This window comes from Antrostomus carolinensis, unplaced genomic scaffold (genome assembly GCF_000700745.2).
Source record: "Antrostomus carolinensis isolate BGI_N321 unplaced genomic scaffold, ASM70074v2 scaffold38302, whole genome shotgun sequence".
In the NCBI taxonomy this organism is placed as follows: Eukaryota; Metazoa; Chordata; class Aves; order Caprimulgiformes; family Caprimulgidae; genus Antrostomus; species Antrostomus carolinensis.
In genome coordinates this window covers 1390-12835 of record NW_010300861.1, presented here as the reverse complement: position 1 = coordinate 12835, position 11446 = coordinate 1390, and the positions used below count along the sequence as shown (strand labels likewise).

Here is an 11446-nt window from a genome sequence, read left to right as displayed (position 1 = left end):
TTGCTTCCATTAGATATTGAAAAATTATCCTCCTCACTGGAAGAGAGTGTATTATGCTAGCCAGGACCTTAGTTTATTCACTTTTGAGGAGGAGGTTGTGGGGTCTTATCCTCAATGCAGTAACTCAGAAAATAGGAAATAATTTAAAAGCAGATTGGGAGAAAGGTCAAATTCAGGACATACTCCATAGCTCAGTGGTTAGGAAATTCTCCTGAGAAGTGCTTTTTCATAGAAGTCCTGAGAAGATAATTAGAGGAACTCTGAAAATATATCCCATGTAATGCTCTCCATTAGCTGGAGAGAATTGTAAATGTAATTGTTATACTGTTAGGCTATAGTCTTCAATAGGAATAGAAAATTGTTGTTAACCACCGGGTTGGATACTAGTTAATAGTTTGCTGTTGTTTTCTTCACAGACGTATGTAGCCAACATTCTTATTGCAGTGAATCCGTATTTTGATATACCTAAGTTTTATTCTTCAGAAACTATTAAAAAGTACCAGGGTAGATCACTTGGAACATTGCCACCACATGTTTTTGCTATTGGTATGTATTGAGTCTGTATTGTCTTTTACAAAACAAGCATTAAATACTTAGCAGTTATGTAAAAATTGCCATCTGTAAAAGTAATTGATTCACTTTAAAGTATTCTAAAATAAAAACACATTGCTAAAATTGCAAATCTTCTCATCCTTGATAAGCAGTTTGAAGAACTTGTAAATTAGCAAGCCTAGCAACTCTGTTTTGATTAATCTGCACCTCCAGCATTTTATATCTAAGCAGTTTAAACATAATTTACAACCACTATAAAAAAAGAAAAAGAAAAAAAGTAATTCAGATTTTACAAGTGAAGAATGACATAACTATTGACGCTGTCTTTCAGTGCAGTGATTTCCTTTGCCTTTTATTATGTTGCCAGAGCACATGCACTGTTTCTTTTTATATGCTTATGTTATAGGCAGAAAGTGCGCTTAAATGTTATTAATGTAATTAAACCTGATTTCAGTTGCTTTTTTTAAGAAAAAAAAATGGAAACTACAAATCAACATTTGACTTGTTAAAAACCTTTTCACTGTGTTGAATTTTGTTTTGTAATCAAAAGTATAAATAGCTAGGTTTTTTAGTACCTGTTGCATAACAAAAACTCTACATTTTTCCAAGTTTTCTTATCTCAGATGTTACTTGTTACAAAGTATAACTGAAAGTTTCCCTTTAAAAAACATATTAAAGTAAGATTGGTTACTATTTTGTAAATACATTTAATTCAAGAGATTTAGTTCTAGGTGGTTGGTTTTGTCTTATTTTATCCTAGATATAGTTCAGTAGGTCTTTATTTTCAAAGACTTTGAGCATGTACATGTCAGTGTTTGAAGGTGGGCAACTATAGTATGATTTAAAGGGAAACAGACTTTAAGAAGTTGTAATGCACTCAATTGTAAAGATTTACCTTTTTATTGCTGACAGTGTTACATTTTAATTTTTGTATTGTAGCTTAACTTGAAGCTTGCAACTCTCCTGAATATTAATTTTTGTCATGTTTAACATACTCGTCTTTTTAAGCTGATAAAGCATTCCGTGACATGAAAGTGCTCAAGATGAGTCAGTCCATTATAGTCTCTGGAGAATCGGGAGCTGGCAAGACTGAAAACACTAAATTTGTTTTGAGGTTTGTGCTTTTGGACCAAAGTTATTCAGTAAATCTGTTGTGTTGATGCATTTGGTTGACATACAGACAGAGCAAACTGTAAAGTAAGCAGTAGGTTTAAGACACAATTCAGTAAGATACTCCTACATACACTTTAATACAAGAAATTCATAGAGTTAAACTTAAATGCTGACATTGTAACAAGTGGAAATGGCTATATATTCACAGAAACCTTAACTTGGTTGTAGTGACATCATGTAGTAGTTACGGTTTTGATGCAGTGATTTTGGTATTGCACATCTGGTGTTGTGGTAGATAACAATGTAACTAGGCATTTTAACTGTATCTTGCAAGCCACTGTTCATTTTGCCATAAATGTGCATTTCTGTGTTTTCCCTGTCTTTGTTTCTTAAGTTTGCTTAAGCATCCAGGGTTTTTACCTCTTGATTTTGAGATCACTGCAGAGATTCTGTAATATACTTTACCTTAATTTACTGAATGAGATTGAATAATGGGATTTGTTTATTTATTGATGTTCATATATGGCCAATACTAAATCAAGCATATTAAACTATATGGGGACCATATTGCTGATGTAAGAAGAAGTGAGGCTGATATTTGATTGTAATGTTTTTGATCATATTTGCTTTATACTTTAACTGTTTTATATCACTCTGGAGCACTGTAACTGGAAAGCACTGCTCCATTAGATTCACCTGTATCATAGGTGGCCTGACTATCCAGGGAAGCAGAGTGCAAGCAGAGTGAACACAAGACACTCCCTTCCTCGTCTTATACTGGGAAAAAAGGACAAGTCTTTAATTCCCTTTTCCCTGACATTGTGTATTCTCTAGTATGTATGTACAGTATTGGTATTATCTTCCACATCCCATGAAGAATTGTTACAGCTGTCTGTCTGTCCTTCATACTGCTCTTCTCTGCCCCTGTGCCACTTTTAACAGATATTTATAAGAATTACTGCAAGGTGCTGGTAATGATTTTTACAGGGAACATCCTAACTTTGATCCTGCTGAGTGAAAAAAGACTGCAGGCACTGGGAGAACATCTCCTGAGGAATGCTCTCAGTGGAGGTTATTCTTCTGCTTCTTGGCAATGGAAGTTCTGATTACACAGCAGGCTGCTGCTGCTTCTCCCCACCTGTACCTGACCCCTGGGTCCATGTACAAAACATCACCGAGTTTTAAAATTAGGAAGATTTTTCCCTTATGTGATTGGAAAGTGAAAGGTACTAACACAGTTCTGTTAGTGCTCCCAAATTTTTTTTGGAAGGCCCCATTTTCGAGAACTGTTTTTAACTTGTCCCAGATTTACTTGTGAATTTCCAGAAAGCATGCCCTGTGCTTTGGAGCTGCAAATTTGGAACAAGTATTTTGTGGATTTATTTTAAAATTCTTTCTTCAGTTGCTAAATTGAATCTTACCTTGTTTATGCACCTGCAAATTCCTATCTCACCATCTCCATGTGAGATTTTTATTAACACTGTTAATTATTAACACAGAAGCAGTATGTGTGTATGTTTCTATGCATGGAAACAGTCCTTAATTCAGGAAATACATATGAAACCTTAGGTGTTTACTAAGGTTATTAATAAATACAGATAGTACAGTAGTAGTTTCATTATATTTGTATAAAAGTTTAATTAATTTCCATATGCACATCTAGAAGAAATTTCTAGCATGTCTTGAAGTATTGAAAAAAATCTGGTCTGTAAGAATATTTTTGTTTTAACAAAAAAAAGTCAAACTGCATTTATTTCAAATGATACAGGTATTTGGAGCTTGTAATCAGTATACTTTCCCCTTAGTAAGTGGTTAGCAAGCATGGTGCACAGACATGCTAAATCCTCTTGAAATGAGTTAACCTGACACATGAGAGATACTGATATTTTTATATTGCTTTACAGGTATTTGACAGAATCCTATGGTACTGGACAAGATATTGATGATAGAATTGTAGAAGGTATTAAATTTTCCTTAATTGCACTAAAGGTTACAATGTTTTAAGGGTTTTTTTTGGTGCCTGTTGTTTGTGGTTGTTTTTTTTTCCCCCAAATTTGAAATTCCAGTCAACAGTAACTAAATAAAAGCTCAGATGGAAATACTACCAGACTTCCTAGGACATCATTTACTGGTGGTTTACCTTGATCCTAAATTCTGAAAACATATTTTTATATGTGATTCACTTTATTTTTATTTAGTATAGTGTCCTATACTTCTTAATCTACAAAATGTTTAAGTGTGTGTTTGAGTTGAACTTCACACACGTGTACCCAAGATTGGATTTTATGCTGTATGAAATTTGCAAGGACAAGATTATGTTCTCATTATTCTCTTTTAATACCAGGAAAGTACCTCCTCCTAACTGTGAGGTTCTCAAAGTCCAACAAAGCAGGGAAGTTCTTTTAAATTATGGTTCTGAGTCATTTTTCTGTTATGTCTTTTTTGTCAGAAAGCACATAATTTGGATTGACACTTTCATTGTGTATATCTTGATAACAGACTCCCAAACAAGGTCAGAAGAGACTGTGTTGACCATCCAGTTGAGCCTCTTTAATGTTGCATGCACTTTCTAATTGAACAGAAAATACATTTTTGAGAAAATATAAATATCTCAAAACCAGACAACTCTCAGTCAATCTAATAATGCCTCCTATGTCCATTTTAGTCTTCTGTAGCACGTAGTAGATTTATTTTGGAATTTCTTTACTCTGTTTTTTTTTTCTTAAACAAAAAAAAAAAAAATTTTTCTTTTGCTTTAAATTTCCTGTTTTCAAATTCAAGCCACTGGATTATTCAAGAGAACTACTGCAGGCTTTAATCTCTTGTTGCTGTAGGTTTGCTTAAACCAATTCCTTAGTGAAATCCACAGTGTGCTAAAAGAACTTGGAAAGTGGCCAAGTATAAAGCCTGATGTAGTATGGATTGGTACTTGTAGGTATTCTTAGGGAAGTTTGGGTTGTTTAATCTATAACAGCATCTGATGCATGAATTTTGAAGTTTTTTAGACACAATTGTAATGAGCATGTATTAAAGCATATGCATTACTAGAAGAACCTTTAACCTATCTGAAAGACTTCCTGCAATACATTATTATTAATGTTTTCTTGAAAACTGTTAATATTATGTAAAATACCTGAATAGTTATCAAAAATATCTTAAGAATTCAGTTTTGAAAGTCGGATTTGCATTTTCATAAGCTTTAAGTATTAAAAAATGAAAACCTAGGCAAAACAAAAAAGTTAATGCTGATGATGTCCTACTAGACGATGCATTATCATCCATAAGTTATCCAACCACTGTAGTTATTCCTTCATCCTTTAATTTTTGTAGGAGCAGAGTTGTAGATGGTTGTCAGTGGAGTTTTAAATCTGAGTTTCTGCTCACTTAGTTTCCAGTGCTTTTTGTTTTAGCTTAAAAGCCTTAATAAATCTTGCAGATATTTTCAATGGTTTATTGTTAGCGTGATTTAGTAAATCGGGTTACTTTGATCTTCAGAGCTAGTAAATGCAGTCTTTCAGAGGGCTTGTGTTTCATAACTCCTAAGCATTTTCAAACTGCTTAAACTGTGCATGGTGTATAGAGATATATTTTTATATGTATATGCTTTAGATTGCTGCCACTCTTTCTGTATGGGCTTTAAGGTGCTTGAAAACTGCAGACAGTAAAAAATAAAATCATTCAATCACTTAATTGACCTAATTTGAAAGGGCATTTTAAAGTTGTTTTTGAAATCAACACACTCTTCTAATATGTTTTTTATTCCCTAATCAATCTAACATGTTGCGGGCATGACATTTAAGTGGCACTTTTGTTTGTGGGATAAGTGGGTAGTTTAGATTTTATGAATAACAACTCATTGGGAAGTGTCAAATTGTGTGTCTCATGTAGTTTATATATCAGTTATTTACCTCCTTGCTGTAGAAGAACATCACTGAATAATTTTCAGTGTTTGTCTCTGAATTTCTTACAGCATTGATTCAAATACTTTGCAGTCTTATGTGATATTTAAGTACTTCATTGGAAGTTCCACTACAGTATATTTGCAAAATTTATTATTCCTGATAGGTAATGTTTTTCTTTTAATTTTCAAATGTTATTCCCAATAAGTTCACTGAATAATTAGTATGTATTTGTTTTCTCCTTTTTTGGTAGCTTATTGATCAAATTATAACACTTAAAAATTTTTATTTTTTAAACAGCAAATCCTCTATTAGAAGCCTTTGGAAATGCAAAGACTGTTCGCAACAACAACAGCAGTCGTTTTGGGAAATTTGTAGAAATTCACTTCAATGAAAAGGTACCGGAATTTTCATACAGATAACCAGGGATGATTTTTTTTTTCTATAAAATGGTAATGCTAGACTGGCAGTAGGCTGAATAGACTTACTTATCTTGCACCAAATAGCTACTGTCCTGCTTTACAGATACGATTTTTTTTCTATCACCTTGAAAGGAAAACCAAAAGCACACAGTACTATGTCGCTGCAGGAAAATGGTGGGTCAGGTCAGTAGTCCATCCACAAAAGAATACAAATTGTTCCCTTCATTGCAAAAAGCATATCTAAAGAATAACTTACTTGCTGTTAAATATTTATGCATTCCTTTAATGCACAAGTAAGTGTGAGTTGCATATTAGATATAAAGGGTTTTAAACATATTTTAATGCTTTAATACTTCAAAAGAATTATTGATGTACTCATGTATTTGTATGAATTTTGGGACCTCTCATTAGTATTATGAATGTGACAGAAGTCATGGAATTGTTTTTTGTCAGAAGCAGTGTTCATGGTGTAGCTTATGAAAAATTTTCTTTGGGTGTAGATTTGCTTGGATAGCATATGTATACACACATTCCACAATTAATGATGGCTGTATAGCTGTCCAGCATGTCCAAGTTGAAGACTTTGGTCGACGACCCTGTAGAGATTATGTATGTGTCTCCTCATCTTTCTGATTGAGGACATAAAGGAAGAAATTCTTGCAGTTCCTTCCTGCAGATTTTAAGGTCTTTTCCCAAGTTTTCATCCCTTGGTTTTGTAAATAAATTTCAGATCTTTGGTTAACAGTTTAGATAGTAAATAATTAAATTCCTTTAAGGGTAGAGGGACTTTATCTCTTGATCCAGTTCATGTTAATAAACTTATGGAACGGACCCAAATTTCTACTTGGAATGATGCATTCATGACCTGTCAACTTATCTGTCAACACTTACATGGTGTTTCAGATGAATTGCTTCAGCTGAAGCCAACAGTACTCAGTATCTTCAGAAACTGCTTAAAAGGCTATAAGATCAACCTGTTTACCCGAGCCCCTTTTTTACAATGCTTCATATTTCACAAGACTTCACTTTGTGGTGACCTTATTAGGTCTGATTTCTCAAAGGAATAGAAGTACAGACTGGGGCCTCCTGAATGACTGCATAACCATACTAAAATTTGTCAGTAAGTCCTTCTTAGTTGCTGTAATGGCCATAAGCTTGGGTATTTTCTCGCTATTAAGATTAGTCTAGGCACAAGGAGTTTTATCATAGGACAGATAACAAACAAATGGCTTTTTAAATCTGTGTCAGATTTCTGTCTTGGAAAAGAAGTGCAAGTATTTAATATAAAATGTTTGCTCATAATTTGTCTGCCTAAGATATTGTCCAAATAATTATTCTTTAATTTAACCCTTCCTTCTCCTTTGCAAGAATCTCAGTGAAATGCAAATAGAGAAGGTTGTAATAGCATGGTAATGGCACTTACTGCTATCCAAAAAGTGTAGCAGTGGCTGTATCAGTGCTCTTTGCAGGAACTACTAGAATTCTACCAAGGATTTCTGCTTGTTGGGGTGAAGCAGACCCTTCTTTTAGGAAGAATGCTCATGTATATGCAATACATGAGCTAGGAGAGAAGTGGTAAAGGCAATGGTTTTCTAAGCTTAATATGTATTAGGTATAGATATATTTTAATCTTGTTTGGAGCAGCATCTGTTGAGCAAGCCATGATCAGACAAATGTAAAGTGAAAACTTTTGAATCTCAAATAATCCAAAAAATATGCAGATAATGAGAAAAATATTTCTTCCTCCTAGAACTCGGTGGTTGGTGGATTTGTGTCACATTACCTTCTGGAGAAATCTAGGATTTGTGTGCAAGGCAAAGAAGAGAGGAATTACCATATCTTTTACAGGCTTTGTGCTGGTGCTCCAGAAGACATTAGGGAAAAACTTTATCTAAGCTCTCCTGACAACTTTAGGGTAAGTATCAAAGTCAGTGTTTGTAAAACTTCTCATATTGCCATACAAGGATTTTTCATATAGGTCTTATTAAAATCTCTATTTATAGTCTTTGACAGATTCTTTCCTGTTACAAAAATCAGAAGATTTTTTTTTTTTTTGTTAAATCTGTTTGATCCTGAAATAAAGCTGCCTGACATTTTTCCTTATTGGAAGATTTCCTATACTTGTTCTTTATGCCTTTAAATTGAGGAATTTTTGCTTTTTCCAAAAATGTACTGTTGCATACCCAGCTGCTAATAATGTTGTTATGGGCTCTTCTAGAGGTGTAAAGTGTGAATTTCTTGATTGTGGTCTAAATGTTCTGTGAGTAACCCATTTTTTTAGTCCTGAAAACTGCATTTACTTATTCCTTTTCTAGCCATATGTTTACAAAGACGTAAGAGCTGTCCCACGATTCTCTCAAATTATTCTTCCCTTACACTTCCCACCAAGGATCAGACCATGGTGACATGGTTGTTGTGCTTCTCTATTCCAATCCATGTGCTCTCACATAATTTGTCTTTTCTACTTTGTTGCACCTTGTTGCTATCATACTATTCTAATTTGTACTGCTCCAGTTTTGAGCCTCTCCTGTTCCTCTCATCATTCTCCTCTGTCATTCTTGGTCACTCCAGGTTACATGATAACTCACCAGTCCCTTTCAGCTGAAAGCTTATGCTTTTATCTCCAAAAGACCTGAAGCTTTTCCTGCCAAGATTACTTCTATTCATTAAGCATGATCTTCCCTCTTAGGTTTTTCTTCACCTGATTTATTCTTTCCTGAGAACTACTTACTATTTCTGAGTTTTGGCTACCTTTCCACAACCTGTTACTGGTCCAGTCAGTCAAGTAATGGAGAAGCCAATAAAATGCAAATAAAACCAGTGCTGAATATAATACTTCTAATATATGTAAATGAAAGTGAACTTAAAAAGAGCAGGGAAATAAGACTTAAATCATTGTGCATACCTTTAAAAAAATGTTAGGTTAACCTTCAGTGGCATGGAAAAAACAAGAGTAGAATTTTAAGAGTTGTTAGGAAAGGAAGGGAGAATGAAATAGTGAGTTATGCTGCAGTGTAAATAGCATACACAGTTTTGTCATCTCAGCTCATAAAGGAACAGTAAAATCCTCGGGTGAAGCAGAGGTCATGCTTAAAGACAACCAGGGATAGTATGGGCCTTTTAATTCAATCCAGTGTGCCTGTTCTTAGGACTTCTGATTTGTTTACTACTTTCTCTTCTTCTCCCCATGTTTTATTTTTAGGGTTTTTGCCCATTTCTAAGATTCTGTGGTTTCTCCTGATTAACCCTGATTCTGTGTTATGCTTCTAGTAACAATCCCACAAACAGGCTGGCTTTCTGTCCTACCATTACGTTCTTGCATTCTTTTCCTCCCATTTTTCCACTGAATGGTTTTACTAATTCAGTTTAACTTTTAACTTTTTCCTCCAGGTTTCCTTTCTTCTCCTCCCCTTCCCTGTGTTCAGATTTCACTGAATTGTTTTGAGAAATGATTGATAAATAATGTTACATTTCCTTTTGCTTTCTTTCTTTTCTTGTCGGTCAGAATTTTTTCTCTATTTTGTTTTCTGTTTGCCTGAGTGACCCCAACCCTGTTTCCCTTATCATTAAATACTCTTATTTCTCAGTGTGTTAAATCTCTACTACTGCAGTACTTCTTTTCTTGATAAATTAATATTATTGAACTCATCCAAACAGTGCAGCTTTACTGATATAGCTGTTTCTCATTGTTTTCCTGATTGTCCCTTCTCTTTCTCTTTCTCTTTAAAGCAAGCTTTTGATGTCCCTTTCAAGGTTCTTTTTACACTGTCATAGAATCACAGAATGGTTAGGGTTGGAAGGGACCTTAAAGATCACCTAGTTCCAACCCCCCTGCCATGAGCAGGGACACCTTCCACTAGACCAGGTTGCTCAAAGCCTCATCCAGCCTGGCTTTGAACACTTCCAGACAGGGGGCATCCATAGCTTCTCTGGGCAACCTGTTCCAGTGTCTGACCACCCTCACAGGAAAGAATTTCTTCCTCATATCTAATCTAAACCTCCCCTCTTTCAGTTTAAACCCATTTCCCCTTGTCTTGTCATTAGTTGCCCTTGTGAAAAGGCCCCCCCCAGCCTTCCTGTAGCCCCTTCAGGTACTGGAAGGCCACTATAAGATCTCCCTGGAGCCTTCTCTTCTCCAGGCTGAACAGCCCCAACTCTCTCAGCCTGTCCTCATAGGAGAGGTGCTCCAATTCTCTGATCATCCTCCTGGCCCTCCTCTGGACTCACTCCAGCAGGTCCATGTCCTTCTTGTCTTACACTGTCATCACCAGCTTTACTAGTAGGGTGAAGACTGTTGCCTTCAGTTATTCGTTCCTGCTATTTAATTATATATAAATATATTGGTAGGTTTTTGTTTTGTTTTGTTTTTCCTTTTGACAAACACACATGAACTGTAAATACCTACAAATATCACCATGTGCTTTGTTGCCTTGCATTGAAAAGAAAAATATTTGCAAATCAAATCCTACTGGTAAATACTGGTTAGTTGTTTGCCTGTGTTCTGTCATTTATCTCCATCTCTCTACTGTCTCTTGGCTTATGCCTGGCTTGGAATCTCACAGAAGCAGAGTTTTTTGTATTTCCAAAAACACAGACCAAATCCCTTTTGTGGGTTTAGAAGGGTTTTGTAACACAACCCTGGAGAGCGTTTGCAATTACAAGGACGTAAATGAATTCACTGTCATCTTTTTAGACTTCCTTATTCTTAAACAGGGTGAGGAGCACTGCTAACAAAGAATTACATTGCTGTATTGATTGTTTTCTTTGTTGGTGTATCTTCCTACTTGGTTTTCTAAATAATACTTGGACTGTGCTTATCTGCTACTTTCCCCAAAATCTTTTGTACTCAGTTTCATCAGTATTCATCAGAGGACTAGAAGCCTTAAAGATACAAAGCTCCTATTAGTTTTGTGCACAGCACTGATTGCATAGGTGACACCCAAATTGGCGTACTCATGGTGGGGAAGTGGGTGTCCACTGCTGACCGAACAGGTTGCTGCTGCCTCTTGTCCTGGCCAAGTCAGTCTCTGCATTCTGATGAGCCAGGAAGTGGACACACAGCTGTAGTAGTTCCATATTGTGCACATCATACATTTGTACTGTGGTATCTAGATGATCTTGCTCCCTAAAAGCCATGGCAGTAGTTTAGGACAAGTTTCCTTACTTCCTCAAAGGTGTTCCTAGGGGCCTTTCTGGACATTATATTATTTCTTTAAATATGTAGTTTCTGTCATCTATTTGTACTCAGTTGTGTGATGGAAACTTGATCTGATGCTTATTAAGAAGGAACTGCTTCTGTTCTCTAGAAGGAAAGCTTTTCTTTTGAAACATCCAACAAACACAATACTTAAAAAAAAAAACAACCTTAAAAAAAAAAAGTTTTCAAAACTTTCTTTTTTACTGTGTAGTTATTCTATGCAGTATTCTCTTGTATGTTTTAAAGCTAAAATGGTGAACAGA

At 35.2% G+C, this 11446-nt stretch overlaps 1 protein-coding gene across 1 annotated transcript in view; it reads left to right on the top strand.

Annotated features, from left to right (window-relative positions):
* The window catches only part of LOC114818354 (unconventional myosin-VI-like), a gene marked incomplete at its 3' end in the record, with an annotated part of 20877 nt that extends 12976 nt beyond the window's left edge, over positions 1–7901 (top strand). Inside the window, exons 4-8 of the mRNA XM_029083826.1 lie at positions 417–546; positions 1561–1666; positions 3570–3625; positions 5865–5962; positions 7737–7901. Coding sequence (XP_028939659.1) covers positions 417–546; positions 1561–1666; positions 3570–3625; positions 5865–5962; positions 7737–7901 — 555 coding nt within the window. The remainder of the gene's footprint in view (positions 1–416; positions 547–1560; positions 1667–3569; positions 3626–5864; positions 5963–7736) is intronic.
* Positions 7902–11446: the final 3545 nt, after the last annotated feature.